This window comes from Schistocerca serialis, chromosome 2 (assembly GCF_023864345.2).
Source record: "Schistocerca serialis cubense isolate TAMUIC-IGC-003099 chromosome 2, iqSchSeri2.2, whole genome shotgun sequence".
Lineage (NCBI taxonomy): Eukaryota > Metazoa > Arthropoda > Insecta > Orthoptera > Acrididae > Schistocerca > Schistocerca serialis.
The window spans coordinates 1,081,091,874-1,081,112,813 of record NC_064639.1 but is presented as its reverse complement, the minus strand read 5'-3'; the positions used below and the strand labels follow the sequence as shown (position 1 = coordinate 1,081,112,813).

At 46.0% G+C, this 20,940-nt stretch overlaps 1 protein-coding gene across 1 annotated transcript in view; it reads left to right on the top strand.

Moving 5' to 3' along the window:
* Positions 1 to 1,255: 1,255 nt before the first annotated feature.
* LOC126458525 (serine-rich adhesin for platelets-like) overlaps positions 1,256 to 20,940 on the top strand; it is a 188,351-nt gene continuing 168,666 nt past the window's right edge. The window contains exons 1-2 of the mRNA XM_050095628.1: positions 1,256 to 1,274; positions 12,023 to 12,139. Of these exons, the coding sequence (XP_049951585.1) occupies positions 1,271 to 1,274; positions 12,023 to 12,139 (121 nt within the window). The 5' untranslated portion in view covers positions 1,256 to 1,270. The remainder of the gene's footprint in view (positions 1,275 to 12,022; positions 12,140 to 20,940) is intronic.

Below are 20,940 nucleotides of genomic sequence, written 5' to 3'. Positions count from 1 at the left end.
AAAGAAGATAACTGTGGAAACGAGTCGCGAAGGTAGCTAATGAGAGGCACTATCCGTACACAGGACGACAGATTTACAGTTTCTTTTCAGTCTGTGGAACTATAAAATTGCATAAAACAACAGCTAAAAGTAAACATTTCCGGCTATATGTGCATGAAAGACTACACCATGGATGACCAAAAACGGACCACGCCTTCCTCATTGTTGGTCACGGAGCAGAGCCGTCAGCAGAGCAAGTGGTCCATGGTTTGCAGCTCTCCACAATCGCAGTTGGTACTGACGAGTGGAAAATCCCATTTTTTGGAGATTACATCTGGATTTTCTGACTCCACAGCGTACACGACTAAAAGACTCTTTGTGACCAGGGGAAAGATTTCAGACATTTGCCATCAATAAGCATCGTTTACTACTTGTGCTTTCTACATTTCCGTTTTTACTTCGAATCGACTCATTTGCAAATGTTGCTCGTTTTCATGAGACCCCAGTCTCTGGACGATTGGCATATAACATGTAACGGATGGCTAGGCTTGATGACTGTGTTTGTTCTTTCCACCCTGGCAGACACTTCACGGTGGGTCTCTGAGGAGCAGAACCTGCCGGATGATATAGCTTAGCAAGTGGTGAAGGCCTGAGGCATCTAATAATAAACGTGCACGTCCTACTTTGTGCCTTGTATGCTTATTTGCTTTTACTCATAGACCAGATAATGTTAATAAAGTAAGAATGTGCAAAATGTGTGCAATTATCTTAAGAAATGAGGTTTAACTTTTCTCAAATTTTATGAAGAAAAAATATTATTAAGGCTGTGCTGCCAGCTTTGAGGTGTTCAACTGGATAACAAGATGTTATCATAAAGCGAATATTGATCTTTGTTGATTACGTATACACCATGAAGAGCTGAGTTATTCATTGACAGTTACCGTATGCACCACTTGTATGACTTGGTTCAGAAGATGTTAAACCACTGCGCAGTCATCTTATCGTGGCGTCTGCACAGCAGTTCAAGCGAAGAATTCATAATTCGCTTTCTGGCGTGAATGCGGAAAGCGTGGGAGTGCGAGAGAGCAGCGGGGGAGCGCAGAGTGCCGAGCTGTGAGTGTCGCGTCGTGTTTCAGCAGCGTCCGCGGCGGCCAGCATCCCAGTAGGCATCGCCGTGGCGCGCCAGCGGCAGCAGCACGAGCTCAAGGCCATCGCCGCCCCCGCGCCGCCCCCGCAGCAGGCCGCGGCGCCCGCCCCCGCGCCGCCGGACCAGGCCAGCGCGCTCTCCGCCATGGGTGAGTGTCTCGCAAAGCGCCCCGGCGACAGCGTCGCAAACGCCCGCTGCCGCTCCGACGCACTACCGTCTGCCAGCTCGAATGAGGCGAGAGCCCCGCCACGAGTTCAGTCAACGTCCTCAGCGCTGGAAACGACCTCTAATCACAAAAGTGCTCGTCTGTTCTCCGTTTGAGAGATGCTGACCGCTGATGCAGACAGCGAATGCACCAAGTTTTGAGAAGGAGGATAACGCTCGGGGCTCCAATAGCGACAAGATTCACGAAGAAGGACGTCAGAGCTTCGCGTCCCGTCGGTATAAAGGTCAAGAGCGATGGGGCACTAGCTCCACTGGACAAGGCTCGACAGAATTAACCGTAGTGGATTTTGTGAAAGGAACTATCCGAGCATTCGTTCGAAGTGCGATAGCGTGCTGAAAAGAAATGTCTCCGAATGTTTTATGTGAAAACCTTTAAAAGCTTGCCGGCCTGGGTGGTCGAGCGGTTCTAGGCGCTACAGTCCGGAACCGCTACGGTCGCAGGTTCGAATCCTGCCTCGGGCATGGATGTGTGTGATGTCCTTAGATTAGTTAGGTTTAAGTAGTTCTAAGTTCTAGAGGACTAATGACCTCAGTCCCATAGTGCTCAGAGCCATTTTGAGCCTTAAAAGCTTCATAACAAAACAAACGTTATTAACTCTCTACATCTTTATTCTTCATTTCTACACATTTATTTCTCAACGTAGACACCCTGGTCACGAACGCATTTCTCGCAACGAGAGGTCAGTTTCTGACATCGTCAATGTACAGTGTTTTTGTTGGAAGAGCCACAACCTCACCTCTGCCTACACCGCTTCACCATTATCAAAATGAAGTCTTCGAAGATGCTCTTCAAGTTTTGGAAACAGATGAAAATCGGATGGGGTCAAGTTGGGACTGAATGGAAGATGATGGATGACAGTGACCCTAAGGTGTCGGACTATTGCAGATGTCGCAGCGCTCGTGTGTGGTCTGGCATTTTTATGCTGTAGCAGGGGGTCCTCAAAGTGTGGACGAACTCTTCGAATTCGAAGCTCGATTACTGCACGCTGCTTCTCACGCACCGCCAAAGTTACGTTCTACGTTGTCCTGTTACATGCTACAATTCTGAGCCATCCAGCGGTATAAGGCTGCAAGTATGTGGATAAGAAGAACAGAAATGGAGAATGTCAATAACGTTTGTTTTATTTTAAGAGCTTAGAGAGTTTTCACATAAAAAGTGCGGGGGCATTACCTTTCAGCACGCCGTCGTGTTTAGGAAACCACGAAATAGTTCAATCTGGTCAACACACACACAAAATCTACTCGACAGAGAGAGCTGTCCGCCGTGGCTTCGTTGAAGGAATCATTCCAGCATTTGGTCAAAGTATTTAGGAAAGCCATGGAATACCTAAATCTCGATGTGGGTGAACCCCTTAAAATTCTTTTAGTTACAATGTTTTTACAAGAATCATTACTTAAAACATGCTTGCATTTTACAGAACTGCGCAGAAGGACCCACTGCTGAAAAGTATTTGGATGTTGAAGAACGTTGTTTCCATAATAAGCAGACGTGAATTTCCATAAATTAGAGCTTCAAACCAAATGATTACAGCGTCCTAAGCTCTTTGGTAGTATAAAGAAAGTGAATTAACCTCTGACATCAACCAGTAGTCGAGGTCGCTAGCTCACCCTTCTCCAGCGGCACTCGAGATCGTGATAGTCTGTTCGAATCCTGGTGGCGGAAGAAATTTCCCCCTCCAGTATTTGGCCGAAAAGAGGAGAGGTGACGGTGTAAATGTACTCATCACCAGACTCTGGGTGCGCCCCTTAACAGTCGTGCGGTTGGCATCCCGCAACACACTGGCTAATTGTACTTGCGCCATTACTGCAAACAAGACGTTCCGGCTTACGTGCAGGTAGGCAGTCCCCATCGTAAATTTCCATCATTACTTCAAATAAGACAATGGGACCGCTCGCCTACCCGATGTAAACAGCTACCTCATCCTGGTATCTTTCCAATATTACCCCTGGTAAACCGCCACTGGCCTGGTAAGGGCGCCGAACCGGAAACACTCAGAAGATGGTCCTACGCAGACCGTGCGCAAGTAGAATCACTTGTCCTCTGTCGCTGATCAAAAAGTTAGTAGTAAGAAGAAAGACCAAAATCATGACGCGCTGCAATGTTATTGCTCGACTCTTCTCACCTGTTTCCATTCTAATTTAACGCGGTAAGTTTCCGCTTTTTAGCTAACGCTACGAAATTAATAATGCGTTCGAGATGTAATTGAAATAATGAGTAAAAGGGTAGCCATTTCATTCGGACTGAGAGCTTTATATCTTTTTTTTTTTTGAGCGGTCGGCAGTGTTTTGTTGAGAGGGACAATGGGCGTCGCAGACAATGGCGATAGGGGAAGCTGACCGGCATCCTCGCTGGGGAACGGCCGATGCGCGCTACTCTTCAACCAGCCGGGGTTTCCGTATTGTTCCAGTCGTCTGGCAACTCTCACCAGGCCTGCTAAAAATTGGGATACGCTCTTCGTCGGAGACATCCAATTAAATTAAACCCGCAATAGACAATAGCATTTAATATCAATTCATCGAACCAAAACTCATTCTTATACCCAAGCAGGATATATTCTACGGGCAGTGCATCAGGCTGCAGTAATATAAAGATAGCTTATTGTTTCTGAACAAAATGCCAATAGTCAACCGCTGAGCCGACTGGTACGGCCTTCAGATACAGACTTCACTGAGACTGTAGCCAGTGAACTTCTTCGCAAATTGTGACGAAGTTTCAAGAGACAACAAATCGAACTTCGCCTGATAACAAGCCTGAGTCAGTGAGCGAGATGGAACCGTGATGAAGACACTGCTGCAGTACTCCACGGGTAGCGGCTTATCCAGGCAATGGCAGCCAGGACGCGGACCCTGCGTGTCATTTTCCTGACGGCGCTGTTTTGTCACAGGCGAAATGCATGAGGAAGAGGAAGGGCTAGGTCAAATAGGAAGAAGAAGAAGATGGGAAGAAGCTGAAGGGCACTAAAATGGGAATGGAGATGGGGAGGAGATGAAGGGAAGGAAACCATGAGGATATTAATGTTGGACTGTGTTGTGCTACAGTTTCATAAGACTTCGCATTGGGTGGGAAGGGCTTGTTTATTACTACTAGTCGGCGCCATTCTTGTTATGCCATGTCGGCCGACGTGGCGAAAGCGTAAAGAACATATAGGGTGTCCCCCCCCCCCCCCAAAAAAAAAAAAAAAAAAAAAAAAACAACAAACTTTACGAACGTGTTGCATACACCAAAAGAAGAAAAAAATATAGTAACGAAGAATTCTAAAGCTCATACCTTAAGATATACGAGAACTTGTTCATCTTTGATACTATGAAACACATCTCCTCTACTGCAAGCTCTTTGGTTTTCATATTTTGGGAGGAGGTAGTGTGGACCAAAATTGCGGTGTCGGCCGCCATTCGGTCGGCTGCACCTCCAAATATGGGTGCCGCCAGTTACGCCACCGCAACACGATGGCGCCGCCACTAACTATTACTCCGCTGCCAATGAGATGCAAGCATCTCCTCTGCGGAGTTCCTGCGGTGGCTTTACCTAAGTTCCAACATTCACGCACTGACCCCATTTTGTGTGCTTGCCAGTTGAACAACATTTACAGATTTCCGTAGTGCCCAGGACTCGTGATCAACTGAAAGTTATTGTATTGAAGATTGATTCGTAAATCTGCGGTATCTCTATATGTTTCAGGATTCAAAGCTATTGTCAGTAACTGACGCAACAACTATAGCAACAAAGTTATGTATTATTTTTACTGTTTGATATTAGACGTAGAATAAATAGGGAGATGAAGCACAGAAGAGGTAAATGGAGGACGATAAACGGCGTTATTGTTAAGGTAAAGTGACAAGAAGATACGCCTAATCCTGCCCTCGCTCTCAGATCTGTTTTGGCTGAGTTCGGATATTTAGGTTTGAAACAGCCTGAGCAGCAAACCATTGACATTAGTCGTTGTTCAACCATTGTCTTTAATGATGGCAGCAGATGGGAGGTAAGTAGGTACGTCATGTAAATGATCTCATGTTTGCTGCAGCCACACATTAATCTGTAAGCTGTCAGCTGAAGCAGTCTTCTGTGCTCGTGAAAACGCATACATGAACTTTAGGTCTAACGATGCCAATAATACGTAGAGGGTCTGATGACGGTGCGATTACCAAGTTCTAAAATGAGGCTGCGATGGTTACACATGAGAGTACGTGTACGATTATTACTGCCGCCAGAAAGACATAAACGTGATCATGAGATCATCAAACACATAAACTAGTAGCTACCTATACTTGTAATGACTTAATTGCCGTGCTAGAGTCGTCTTTTTCGTTGTTGCTGCACAGGAGGATTCGGATGCGCAGTACTTTTGCGTTAAGGACCGACACTCAATATCTGCAAAGTCAAAAGCTCCAATGGTGAGATGCTCGACAGACGGCGACCAGCTACCGATGCCCTAGCTCATGGATAGGGGCGTGCAGTACAGCTTTGTAATCAGCGATGGGCACAGCAATCAGTCGCATATAAATCGGTGTTTTATTGCAGGTGTAGCTAGAGTCCAGCTACACTACAGCCATCGTCAGTGCAGTAATGATAGCTATAGGCCTACTGTAGCTCAAATTTTGCCATATCTGCAGTACAGATTTATGTGCGACTGATTGTTGTGTTCACGCCTGATTATAACACTTTCACAGTCGTGGAGCACAACAGCTCGTGATGGAATCCATCCACTACAGCTTTGCTTTCATGCAATATAATTCGAAACTACGGTTCGCAGACTACACCGAATCCATTGACTCCGTGAAACACCTGAGTCACAACAAATGTTTACGACCATATTCGTTTCAGGCAAATGCCGGGATGGTTCCTTTGAAAGGGCACGGCCGATTTCCTTCCCCATCCTTCCCTAACCTGAGCTTGCGCTCCGTCTCCAATGACATCGTTGTCGACGGGACGTTAAACAACACTAACCTAACCTACGACCATATTACTTTCGCATACTGTAGTTCATTCAGAACTGACAAGAAGAGAGTCGCGTAAAGGCAATCAGGGGTTAATTGAATTTGCCATCGGTACCTGACAGAGCACGATAATAATGTTAAAAAGGAAAAAACTTTCTAATTTTCTGAAAAATTTTGCTGAATATTAGGAAGCGTTTTCCTTTTTAATATTGCAGTCATGGATTTCCACGTATACATGCCTTCACAGCAGAAGAGAGCACGAATCAAGGTGCCTTCAAATGGTTCAAATGGCTCTGAGCACTATGGGACTTAACATCTATGGTCATCAGTCCCCTAGAACTTAGAACTACTTAAACCTAACTAACCTAAGGACATCACACAACACCCAGCCATCACGAGGCAGAGAAAATCCCTGACCCCGCCGGGAATCAAACCCGGGAACCCGGGCGTGGGAAGCGAGAACGCTACCGCACGACCACGAGATGCGGGCAAGGTGCCTTCCACATACTGAATTCATCATAAGTAAAAAACATCTAGAACGGAAAATTTTAAGCGAGGCAAATAGATCTACTAAGGCTACATGTACTACAGGATTGTGCAATTATAATCTCAGAGAAAGAAAGAAGCTGGGGAACTACTTCATAAGATCAGATTTGGTATGGCCATTGCTAACAGCAAGGTAGTCAGAGAAGATGACCAAGCATCAAGGTTGTCAGCGAAGATTGCCATCCTGAGCTAATAACGAGAAAGGTAAGTGTGGTGAAGCAGTGTGATGTGAAATGTACGGCGACAGAACAAATATAGTTCACAAGACAAACTTTACTTGCAACTACCACTTACTTTTCAGCGGCCACTTTCTCTATGGGAAAAAACTTATGGCTCTTAACTGAAGATAAGCCGGTGGGGACTTCAGAAATCTACGGAAACTACACACGGTGTTCGACGTTATAACGCCATTCTCCGCTTTAAGTGAGCGCTAAAATGGTTTTGCTCATCAAGGGTACAAGACGCGATTCCTCCAACCTACGTTTCCGGCGACGGGTTAATAAATCACAGTCATCAGTTTTTACACCATCTTTGGACTATAGAACTCTTGATCGATCTTTACTGAACTGCAACTGCATACACACTTCTCAAGTACTGTACAGTGCATGGCTTTGGATACCTTGTATCACAACCAGTCGCCAGTTTCCAACTGCCGTGGAAAGGAATTTTTGTTTGGCGTCGTAAACGGGCTGTGGGTGGCCGAAGCCATCATGGCTGGCTTACAGGCTGAATAATTTTCCCACGACGGTCGATGTTTCCAACAATCGTTCAGTAAGGCTTCTTAAATAGCTGCTAGGAAGCAGAATGTTACAGAAGTGCTGCAATCCGGAGCAGGAAATGACCAATGAGAAGGGTTACATTCTTCTCCTGATTCTGATTGGCTGAAAGGTTTATATGTTAAATAATTTCGTGGAGCAGGCTGGAGCTCATGAGACCGGAGAATCGGACGGCAGTCCTCATGGGCTTGACGTGGCAAGTCGTGAGTCGTCTGGGGCAGTGTTTGTGTTTTAATGTAATGCTCATTTCGGAAGTCTGGAGATAGTGATCCTTCGAGATCAACGAGGTTACCTTCCCGGGAACAGAAACCCTACAGAACATTTGGAAACGTTTTCCCGAAAGCGGGCTGGAATTCATCACAGGCATTTTTCTTCTGTTCTTGGAGTGAGCGTGTACTTGTTCGGTAGAAACAGGCCTCAGAGCAGACCATGGGACCATTAGTTATCTGGGGGTGGTGGTGTATAAAAGTGATGGACTTGACAAGGATTAATTCATGCCAATAAATTTCGTTTCCGTGCAAATCTTAGAGTGATGTTTTTGTCTGATTTTGTCTCAGTTGATTTTAAATTGTATTACTGTGTTGTTGTTGTGGTAGTTATCGGCGATAACTGCTAACAGCCAGATGGAGGTGGCATACGGAAATGTTAGCGGTGTAGACGTCTCAGTCCAGTGGTCGCATGTTCGAACCTTCGTGAATGTAGTTAGGTAGCTACAAGGCTTTCAATTACAGACTTCGGAGTTGTAAGGTGGTTAAACCTGTCTCGCGAGTCAGTGAGGCTGGTGACCTGTATTCAGAGTGACTGACAGCGTAACAGGGCAGAGACTTAATCCGGATCCGCCAATAAAAGTTTCCGACAAACTCCACGGAGCAGTGCGTCGCGACTAGCGCGCTGCACATCGCCTAGAGTTTGTGGATTTTGGCAGCGACAGCGACTGTGTTTCCGTGCAGCGTCACAGAAGCTCCGAGGTACGTACGAAAGGAATGTTTCACAGTGAAGGGCGAACCATTGCGTGTATACCTCTGTACGAGAATGACAACTGAAGAAAACTCGACAAGCCAAGATCGCTGAAAAAGCAATTTATTGGATGACCGGTTTCTACAGAACTACACTGTCGTCATCGGATCCGGTCGTCCAATAAAATGCTTTTTTAGCGATCTTGGCTTGTCGAGTTTTCTTCAGTTATCATAGGCCCTACTTTGCAGATCGGCCTCGAACTGACAATGTCAGGAATTATGGTGCCTGCAGGTCACATCCACACTGTAAGCAAGAAAAGGACGAGGAAATCCTTTCATTGACAATTTGTTGCAGAAGCGAAACGTGTATACCGACGAAAACACGCATTTCAGTGGTAGATGAGTATAAAGTATCATTATTAATAAACAGGAGCTGCAGGTACTAAACACATGCAAAATGACAATTTCACCGACATTAGCCTGTTTCTGAAAGATCTGTGCACTCTATACGTGAGACCATTTAATGTATATACGGTCCTAGTCTTCGACGCCAGGAGCGCAAACGAACTATCTTGCGTTTTCGTAAACGATGACCCGCTTCAATTTCGAAACACCGTCGCGTATTCGACACGCCGCGAAAATTTCAAGATTTAACTCAGTAATAGCTCTAATACTGACTAACTGCATTCGTGAAAATGTCTTTGGAATTGAGCCGGCCGCGGTGGCCGAGCGGTTCTAGGCACTTCATCCGCCACAAGGAGACGAACCGTGGAATGGTTCCATTCAAAAGTAATCACCAAACGCTATAAGACATCTATCCCATTGGGAGAAGAGACGATGATCGTTTCCTTCCTGTTTCGTAAAACTCAGCCTGCCGCTCACGGATCCACAGCCGCGCCCACTCTTGCACTTCCTAGTCCGACAGAAACCGACGTCCACGCATGTGTCTCTTCTGGCCACCGCCATTTTGAGCCCGAGGGTAAACGGCAGAACCAACAGTGGAAACAGCCAACTTTACTAACTTCCTGGATGATTAAAACTGTATGCCAGACAGAGACTCGACCTCGGGACCTTGTTTCGCAGAAGAGCTTCTGTGAAGTTTGGGGGGTAGGAGACGAGGTTCTGGCAAAATTGAAGCTGAGGAGGGGTCGCGAGTCGTGCTTTGGTAGCTCAGTCTGTAGAGCACTTGCCCGCGAAAGGCAAAATTCCCGGGTTCGAGTCTCGGTCTGGCACGCAGTGTTAATCTGCCAGGAGGTTTCATATCAGCGCACACTCCGCTGCAGAGTGAAAATCTCATTCCGTCCACATCTCCCCCGTCCCTGTTCGCACGAGTTCCGGTAAGGTCATGATGACCACCTCCACCTTCAGGAATCTCTGCTCGTCGAGTTCCGCTAAACGTGGAATCAGAATCAACGCACTTTGCAGAAACTGCTCCACAAAATCAAAACGCGTAGGAATGCTGCCGGACGCAATCATCCTGTTGCACGATAACGCCCGTCTCCACGCTGCCATTCCAGGGGTTGTTTGGGGAAGGAGACCAGACAACGAGGTAATCGGTCTCATCGGATTAGGGAAGGACGGGGAAGGAAGTCGGTCGTGCCCTTTGAAAGGAACCATCCCGGCATTTGCCTGGAGCGATTTAGGGAAATCACGGAAAACCTAAATCAGGATGGCCGGACGAGGGATTGAACCGTCGTCCTCCCGAATTCGAGTCCAGTGTCTAACCACTGCGCCACCTCGCTCGGTACGCTGCCATTCCGACGAAGGCTACGCTACGCTTCAGCGATGTGACTGGGGAACATTGCAGCATCCTCCATATCGCCCGGATCTTTCACCGTGTGATTTTCACGTCTTTGGCGATCTTAACAAAGAAGTGCGTCAACGTCGGTTTCAGTCGGACGAGGAAGTGTAAGAGGGTGCGGTTGTTGATCCTTCAGCGGCCGAACGCATTCTACGAAACAGGAACTCATCGTCTCTCTCGCAATAAGACAAGTGCCTTAACGTGGTGATTACTTTTGAATGGAGGTATTCCAAGGCACCGTGGTGGCGGGTATTCGATTTTCATTTGAGTGCCCCTTATACCTTCTGTGTGACCTCCTTTCTTTGTGACGTCCTTCTGCTATCAACATTTATGTTGTTAATTATTGTTCGCCATGCACTTTCCGCCCGTCTCTGTCTGGCTTCTACTGTGGATTGTAGCACTTCTCTGATCCGGCGTCTCGAGCCTGCAGAGAAGCAATAAAATAGACCAACTTCGAGGAGATATCATATGGCTACTCAGAAAGCTGCTCACATCCGGTATGGAGGCATCTGTAACAATATAAGTACAGCCATGTTGCATTGTTGTCGCATTTTTGCAGATAACTCAGAGCTAAAGTACCACACTACGAATTCTAAAGTCTGGGTTTCGAGTACTTGCCTGTCCGAGCATTTTTATCTGTCACTTATCGCTTCATTCACCTCTACCAATGGTTGTTAATGTGAAAAATGGGGACATGCACCATAGTTCGTATTCCACGTTAACTCGTAGGTCCCTCTATATCTGTTTCCATAAGTCACTTCAAAGGTTGGAGGAAGGCAGGAACAAACAAACAAGACCATTCGTTGTTCGAACAAACCTTTGGGTTGATGACAGCATTACCTTTTATCGACAATTCTTCTTTCAACTTTTGTTGGCTTACAGCCGCCCGTTACAAGTAGCACGACGCGGTTGTATTTATTACATTGTACCCAGTTTCGTGTTTACCTTGCTTAACTTCCCTCATTGTCGAAAATTTGAATGAACCACAGTTTCCTCTTCAGAACCACAGCTTTCTCAGTAGGACTACAAGATCCACACATCTACGCTCACACACAGACAACAAAGTCTGCATGCATCGAAGGAGATATCTTTCACTAATCTCGCTCCTTGAGTTAAGGCCACGATAAACTTCCAGAAGAATAACTAAGATCCTAAGTATCTTTAATTCGTCATTTCTTTTTGGACGGTCAGTGGCGTTGCAGACTCTATGATATATGAGAAGCTCCCAAGTTGTTCACCAAGTCACTGTCGCTCTGATATTCCCCGAAACGCGCTTCCTAGTTGTGTAGGCCTACTTATCAGAAGGGAATGTCAAAGATTGCATTTGTTGTATTTTTTATCCTCCTAAGCAATTATTTTTCCAGAAAACAACAGTACAGGCACAACCGAAATTCTCTTACAAATATAGCAATCCCCGGCTGAAGATTGCCTTATTGCGACATTCACGCGCTTGATAGCAGCCCCAAATATCAGGAATATCTCAGTCTTTTTGCAATTTTCAAAACTGCATACAGTCGTCTGACATCAAAACTATGACCGGACGCTTGCGACAGCCAGCAGTGTAGTTTCGCGTTACGCAGCAGCGAACTAACGCCCGACGTTGCAGCAGCGTGACGCCGTTTACTGAGGAGCCTTCTCCATCTTGGTGGTGTTTCAGCGGCCGTGCTGCAAGCCCCGCCTTGCGACGACCGGACGGCCAATGGCGTGGCGCCGTGGGCGGCGGCAGCGCCGCACGGCTCCACCCTGACTCCGCCCTCGCTGTGGCAGTACCCAGGTAAGAAATGGCCGCCACGCCGCGCCGCCACGCCGCGCTGCGCTGCGCCGCACGCGCCCGATACTTATCGGCCGGCCTGCGTATCTCCAGCCGGTTCTGCCGCCGCTGATAACTCTGCCCACTGGAAAAACTTGCCGTTTCTCTCCCGCGCAACCAGTCCCACGACGGAATACTTCCTACTCCATTATTTTAGTGCCGAAAGTTGCGTTACCGCTCTAACTAGTCGCATTTTGCGTCACGTCTTGCGCTCTGCAAACCTGCTCCGCCGACTTCGTTTCCTGATCGTTAATCACAGTTCTTAGCATCAGCAAAAACTGACGCCGTCCATTTATCACTCTGGTATCGTAACACATGAGCATCAGATGTTTTCTTATACCATCTACTCATCAGCACTTGCCACTCACATCATTTCCTACCACATGTCGCCACATAAGCGAAGGGAAAAATTGGAAAATCATCAGCGGAAAATATAATGTTTATCATGTTCGGTATAATAGACATCATTCGTATTAAATACAAGGCGCATCTAGAAAAGTGGAGTATCAATACCGTAAAATTAGATTATGCATAAGTTCGTAGCGTTTTTGTTTTGTATATTGGTAATCCGGCTGCTCTAGGTTTATTCATCGATTGCCATTTTTTATTTCTAGTTCACTGTTGCTATTTGAGTTTACATATTGTCACTTTTTCATATGGAGATAATGAGTGGAGCTGTGGACGCTAGAAAATGGTGAGTCAAGTGGAGAAATCGGAATATTTCCGACATATTCTTCTGTTTGAGTCCTATAGAGGCGTGACAAAGGCAGCCAGAAACACTTGCGCCGTATATAGTGATAATGCCACTGGACAGAGAATGGCAAGAAAATGGTTTTCCCGCATTAAGGGGTATCGTTTTGACCTAGTGACTCTCCACGTTCAGGAAGACCTTCCGGGTTTGAAGAAGATCGTTTAAACGCATGGGTCCAGAATGACCCACGTCAATGTAGGTCTACTCGAGAACTGGCACATGTGATGAACTGTGGTCATTCCACCATCGTGCGACATATGTATGCAATGAGGAAGGCTCAAAAATCGGGTGTGTAGGTACCGCCTGCTCTACGGCAGAATCACAAAAATCAGCCGGTGATCATGTTTGCATCTCTGCTTACTCATCATCAATTGCCTAGTGAACAACACCAACCATTGCTATCCTCTACCGTTACTGGTGTCTGTATGGCAACATAAGGATAAGAACGGATTGGTTGAGCCTAAGCAAAGCAGCATCCAATGTTCTGCATCTGGTGGAAGAGCGACGGTATGGCGTACAACGAAATGCTTCCCCGAATGCAACCATCACTACTAACATTTATTGTCAACAACTTAGACGCCTTGTAGACGAAATACAAGAACAACGGCCAGGAAGACTGCGTGAAGTGATGCTACCCCACTATACCGGCCGCCTGTATTCTGATTGACAAAAACACTATACAGGAATTGGGTTGGGAAGACATTCCGCACCCACCTTATTCACCTGCCCTTGCGCCCTCAGTTTTTTACCATTTCCGCTCTCTATCGATTAACCTTCAGGAAACTTCCTTTCCTGGTGAAAATTTGCCCCGAACATGGCTCGACGAGTTCATCGGCTCAAAGCCACGTGATTTCTACAGTCGCGGAATCGAAAAGTTATCTCATCGTTGGCAGACTGCCGCAAATAGTGAAGAAGAATATATTATTGACTAGTAAAGTCTCCGTTACGTAGGGTCTATATCTCTTGTGTTTACTGAACTTATGGAGCAACACTACGAACCTATGTACCACCTCAATACAAAGAAAAGACATAGTAATTTACGTGAAACCGTGCAGAAGTTCAAGGTTTGGCGCAGGGGTAACATTACACGTTCGACAGAAACATATGTAACGTATTGTGCATAAATAGTCGGAAGTACCAGTTATTGGATGATTACCTGTTTGCCGAACGATCACTGGAAGCAGTCACATCCATTAAATTGCTGGGACTACGTTTACGGAGTGATTTAACATGGAACGACCACATAAACTAATCACAGGAAAGAAAGATGCCACAGCGAGAATCACTGGAAATATCCTCTAGAAGTGTAGTCCAATCACGAACCAGGTGGCTCACAAATCCTTTCGACCGGTGCTTGAGTACTGACTAGTCAGCCTCGAACTTCTACCGTACGTATAGGATTGATAGAGGAACTTGAGAAGATCCATAGAAGAGCAGCGTGTTTCGTCACAGATTCGTTTAGAAAGCGTCAAGTAAATTCTCATCCAACTCGAGGACAGGCGCTACAAGAGAGGTGCTGTGCAGCACGGTGTGAATTACTCTTGAAATTACGAGCGCACTCGGTCCTAGAAGAGCCAGTCAGTCTCGTGAAAACACAATGAAGGTAAAATTAGAGGGATTCGAGCTCATACCGAGCATTTCCAACACTCGCTCTTCTCGTTCAACATACACGAGTGGTACAGGAAGAACGGGAGGGGTTGAGTGACTCTGGTACAAATTGTTTGGTGAATATTGATGGAGATGCTGATTCTTACTGAAATCCTAAGCAGTTTCCATTGACAATGATCCACTTTATGCAACGTGTACAGAGTTTCTGGAAACTATTAACGGAAGCTTCTTTTGGAACTGCCCGAAATATTGGTATTACACGCCTTTGAACGTGAATCTAAATGTGATATGGGCAACTGTGCACAGCAACCGTGGTGGTTGCCAACCCTTTCCCCCAATTGAACTTCCATACCACCAGGTCTCTTCTCCTGTAATGGTGGTTCACAGAAAACATGGATCTCACTCACATGAGTCAGAGAAGTCTCCAGCAGTTATTATTCGTGTCCCTTCCTTTTCACCAATCTATTTATGCGGCGCAAATCAAGAACAGACTTGCCACTTGTCCCAATCTTTGTGAATGATGATGCGAAGACTGTTCTTACCAACCCTCAGTTCTCCCGATACAGTTTCATGAAATCATCAACAGTTTCACAAGGGTCTGAGCCATTGATACACACATTTTCTGTTCAAGACCAACCGTATTTCCAGAGAGTGGCAGAGGCGCTGTCGAAAAAAGTCTTAGGAAGTTGAACTCACGTCCTTCTAGCCAGACATATGTATATTCAGTATCAGGGAAGAAAGCCAGAGCGTATATTGGGTACTGATTACTAAGATGTGTACCGAGAGCTATTTGTCGTGAAATCTCACATCTATTTCGTCATCCACCGCGAGACTAGCAGAGTCTCACCGCCTACCTCACGTCCATGATACGCTCTTGCTCAAGACCTCTGTTCCACACAACTGCTTCCACATAGCTTGCATTTCTGCCGTGTTTTTTTTTTTTTTCGCTATTTGTGACGAAACTGGATGTTTACGCAGTATGACAGGTCTTCATACAGAGGCAAACCGGCTACAGTTTAATGTCCTTGACGCTACGTAGCGATCCCCAACATGTTCATTCTTAATATACGGTGCTGTTCAGATACTCGTCTATTTACTGAACTTTTAAAAATGCACATTGTCAAACGGAATTTGCACAGACTGTTTATGACCATGATTGGCTGACGGTTTTGCGTCGATTCCTCGCAAATTTTCCTCCCTCTGCTGAAGGTAAGTGTTGGTGTTTTAACTTGGGAGTGCCTAAGGCTAAGCACACATCCAGTGGAAAGTGACCGCCTGTGAAAGCTTCACTACTCGACGTCTCTTCATATCGAGGTAAGTGCAGACGAAAAGCCTTTCTTTTCACCGCAGACGTCAAAGAATCTGAAAAGACGCTTGCCTCACAATGGAGAAGTAGCCAATTGTGGTGCAGATAGCGTATAGCTGTGACTGGATTTGAACTGGCTCTCTCGACCATAATAGCGATTCAAAAAATAAATACAGGACTTAGTGATAAAAGGCACAGCCAAGTACGTAAATGCAAGGAAATGAAAGTTAGCCCGCATACAACCTGCTACGGCAGAGAGAGCTAAAATATTTCTCTGAAGGACAAAGGGTCTGTCATAACTGTCCACGACTCTTACTCCAAAAGATACACCGGCGAACTTTCGGAAATAGCTTAGAACGATGAAAAAATGTGGTGGACAAAAAGTTGGAAATACGAAAAACACATTACTAATCTTAGTATGACATAGGAACACTGGTGGCATTCAAAACAGCTTCCTGCCGTCTCGGAATGAATACAGGTCCTGTATTGTTTTCAAGGCATTCTTATACCGTTCTTCCAACAAAATAGTGCCAAGATCAGGTGAAGGAGGGTAGCGATCACACACCCTTCCCTCCAAAGTAGACCACAAAGGCTGAATAATATTGAGATCTGGTAACTGTGGTGGCCAGGGAAGATTAGACAATTTATTCAAGTGCCCATAAACAAGTTTTGGACGACGCAAGCTGTGTGACCAGAGGCCCTGTCGTCTTGGGTAACAAACACTTTACCATGGGATGGACCTGATCAGCCGGAATGATCATATAGTCCTTGGCAGTAAAGCGGCCTTGAAGAGTAAGTATGGGGCCCACGGAATACCACGGTATGGCTATCTAAATCATCATCGAATCCTCGCCATATTTCTCTGTTGGTAGCAAACAGTCTGCATCGTAGGCTTGGGACGGCGTACTTCAGACGTAAATTCGGCCAGAAGATGGAAATTGTGAAATAAAGACTCATCCAATCATATGACATTCTTCCATTTCTTCGTAGTCCAAGTTTTGTGGCTTCGGGACCATGTTTTTCTGTTACCAGCATTTGCATCACTGATTAGTAGTTTTGGAAAATCCAGTTCGCCCTCCAGTTTCCAGCTTATGGAGCTTCCTTCGTGTCTTTTTTGTGCTAACAGGGTTCGGGAGGGCGACATTCGGTTCAACAGTTACTTTTGCAGCGGTCGCCCTATTTTTCGTTACAATTCTCTTCAACAACCATCTATCACGATCACTCAACACACACTTTCGGCCGTGTTATGACTCAGTCGATGATGATTTTCCGCTTTCCCTATATGCGCTATAACCTTCGATACGATGTCTCGTTCAATACCAAACACATCGGCGGCTACCTTGGTTACGGAACCTACAATTTGCTCGCGTACGAATTCACTTACCTCCGACATACTGTACCCACAGCTACACAGAACAACCTTTTGACCACGACTGAAACTGGCAACGCATTGAGGGCATTGCTCAGTGCCGTTCGTGGTCAAATACGACAGCAGGGTTGGCTACTGTCTGCGTTTGTGTTCAAGCATACATTCCTCGCGGTGGTTCCACGTTTTTGTCCAACCCTTTTATGTCCCCTAAACTGCAGACCATCATAAGCACAGTAAAAGTTTACCACGCCCCGAAAGTCGGTTGTTATAGTCTTTAATGAAACACGTGGAATGTAAAGTTCACACTTAACGCGAATGATAGCTATTTGCGACAATGGATTTCAGATATAGCCAGCGCCATCTGACCATAGCCCGCAGATGCTGTGGTATCACAGTCTCCTTGAAAAAATAAGGAAGATTTTAGCTGAGCGTTTCGTAAACGATGAGGTGACTAGAGAGGGAGCAGAAGCTCGGGTTGGAAGAGGATGGGGGAGGAAATCGGCCGTGCCCTCCCAAAAGAACAACACAACCAATTGCCTTAGAGATTTCGGGAAGGCACGTGAAACATAAATAAGGGTGGCTGGACGGGGATTCGAAACTCGGCGCTCCCGAGTGGGCCTGGTCAGAGGCTCGCACTCGATGACGTTAAGAGACTCATACTGTCGTGCTAGATTTAAAACATAAAAGGAGTAAAGGCGGAAAAGAGACGTGTTCAGTGCACGTTATCGTTCTCGATTTTGCCACTTCTCGTGTGTGTGAGATCAGGCAGGCTGTTGCGTGCTCCCGTATTCCGAGATGTGAAGCCGTGAGACCGACGGTGGTCTAGCGGTTCTAGGCGCGCAGTCCGGAACCGCGCGACTGCTACGGTCGCAGGTTCGAATCCTGCCTCGGGCATGGATGTGTGTGATGTCCTTAGGTTAGTTAGGTTTAAGTAGTTCTAAGTTCTAGGGGCCTGATGACCACAGATGTTAAGTCCCATAGTGCTCAGAGCCATTTGAACCAACCGTGAGACCGAGAGAGCAGAGACCGCCGACGTTCAGGGAAGTAGCAGCCAGGTAAGAACAGGCGCTCCCCCTTGCGACAAGTCTAACGCTGAGTCAGCCATCAGATAGTGAGTGGGCGAAGAAAAATGCTTCAAATGCCTCTGAGCACTATGGGACTTAACTTCTGAGGTCACCAGTCCCCTAGAACTAAGAACTACTTAAACCTAACTAACCTAAGGACATCAAACACATCCATGCCCGAGGCAGGATTCGAACTGTAGCGCCTAGAACCGCTCGGCCACCCCGGCCGGCAGTGGGCGAAGAGTCAGTGACAACTCCTTCTGTGAAAAGTCCTTTCATCATCGGCACTTTAGTCGGATAACGTCGTTCCCAGCCATTTAGCAACATCATCTACAAATATGAACTTATCGCTGTCCATAATCATTTTCGTTTGTGGCATTTACAAGTTTCCCACATTATTACGTAAGAACATTGTGCTAAAGACGAATTTTTAGCCAAGCCATTTTATGAGTTTTTAGTGATATGTGCAACTACAACACGTAGAACATGGAAAGACAGTCTGAGAAAGACCTAGTTTCCAGCATGCTGTCAGTTAAAATGAATACCCTTTTCAGTACTACTAACTAGCGTCGAACGTCTGCTATTCTCCAGTGCTCAATACATGCGAACACATCATCCTCCAAAGTAGTATAAAATAGGAATCATAAGTCAAGCATTGTTACGGACGACTATACCATGCGTAACTGTGCGTGGTACGTGATTCCTCTTTAGTACTACTTACGAGGATGATGTACCCATATCCAAGTAGAATGCGCGTCCTATGCTTTTTAAGATTGTTCCCTGATGATGCGGTTGTCTACAACAAAGTAGCAACGCCAGAGGACAGTATCGATTAGCAGAACGACCTTCCGGAGGACTGATGGTCATTGACCCTGACCATAAATAAATGTAGTCTACCTCCTTAACTGAGTCGTCAGCGCTTCTGCCTGCCATGCAGCGAGCCCGGGTTCGATTCCTGGCTGGGTCGGAGATTTTCTCCGATCGGGGTCCTGCGTGTTGTGTTGTCCTTATCATCATTTGATCACTATCGACAAGCAAGTCGCTCAATCAGGATCCACTTTAAGTGGAATGAACACATCAAACAAATAGGAAAAGCAGATGCCAGACTACGATTCGTAGGAAAAATATTTAAAAAATGTAACCCATCTACGAAGGAGGTGGCTTATAAAGCGCTTTTTCGATCGATTTTTGAGTGTTGTTCATCAACAGGAGATCTTTACCTGACAGGACTGATACAAGATATAGAGAAAAATCCAACGAAAAGTGGCGCTTTTCGCCATGTAATGTTTTAGCCGGCGCGAGAGCATTACCGAGATACTCAACATACGTTACAAGAGAGGCGTCGTGCATCGAGGAAAGGTTTACTATTGTAATTTCGAGAGAGCACTTTTCCGGGAAGAGTCGGACAACACGCGTAATGACCACGGCGGAAAAATTCGAGAAATTCAAGAAAATACAGAGGCTTAGCGACAATCATTGTTCCCTTGCACCATCCGTGAGTGGAACAGTTAGGGCGGACCAGTTGGTGGCACCAGAAGTACCCTCTGCCACACATCATTAGGTGGCTTGCGGAGTGTTACATAACTTTAGATGTATAACGTGCACTTGAGAATGAGCACACGTTCGAAACTAGCTAGCAGTGCTAAATAAAGGAATCGTTTCAACTGACAGCGTGGTGGAAACGATGTAGCTGTAGCCCTTAAAATGTATCAGTACTTTTGTGGATAGCCACAAGAAGTCAGTCGAAAGACAATTTATTTGAAACTATGGTCGGGACGGGAAGAAATATGGAGACCTGGAATTGTGGCTTTTTGTTCCTAAGTATCAGACCACCTTTTTTAATGAAACCTTAGAGGAGAGGTCGTCCGTAAAGATCTGATCCCTTAAGCTATACCTATGAGGCTAAAGCAATTGAACCATTTCTCTTAGGTAACGCCTTTGTGCGGACGGAAATTAGCTTAAGCGGTTTTCAAGTCTGTAACAGGTTTATAAAATATGGTACTGTTCTAAAAACAATAAAAATGTATTACTAAAAAAATAGGAAGGACGGAAGATAAGGGTTTAAAGTGTCGACGATGACGAGGTCATCAGAGACGGAGGATTAGCAACGGATAGGGTAAGAATGGGGAAGGAAATTGGCCATTCCGGCATTTGGTTTAATCGGCTTGGAGAACCTATGGAACCTAATGGAGATTGGAATCCCTCCCTTTACGACTGTCACGGAAAGTTAAGTCATCTCTGTAAGGGTCTTATAACGTTGAGTACATGAAATTTTCTGGCCTATTAGTAACGATTACAGTGATGCTACAGATGAAAAGAAGCTTCCTGTACCATCTCCGGATTGTAAATCGTTTCTGCATGCACTCAGATTTTATTCTCTGCCAATGATACTGCGTGGCAGAGGAACAGTACGTCTCAGCAAACATGGGAAAGCCAAGCACTAATGTACCGCAACGCTGTCACCAGCACGGAGCACGATGAAACACCCAGATCAGTCGTTTCTCCGAGCCCAAAAAACGTGATCTGCGTCGGGGAGGTGATGATCAGCTGGAGAGAAGTAAGCTAAAGATAAGATGCAAGGTATCAGTGCCTAAGTGAGTTGCTAACCCCCCTACCCCCAGGGACACAGCGTGGAAGTAGTGTCATGTGAAGAGATGAAAGCTGTGA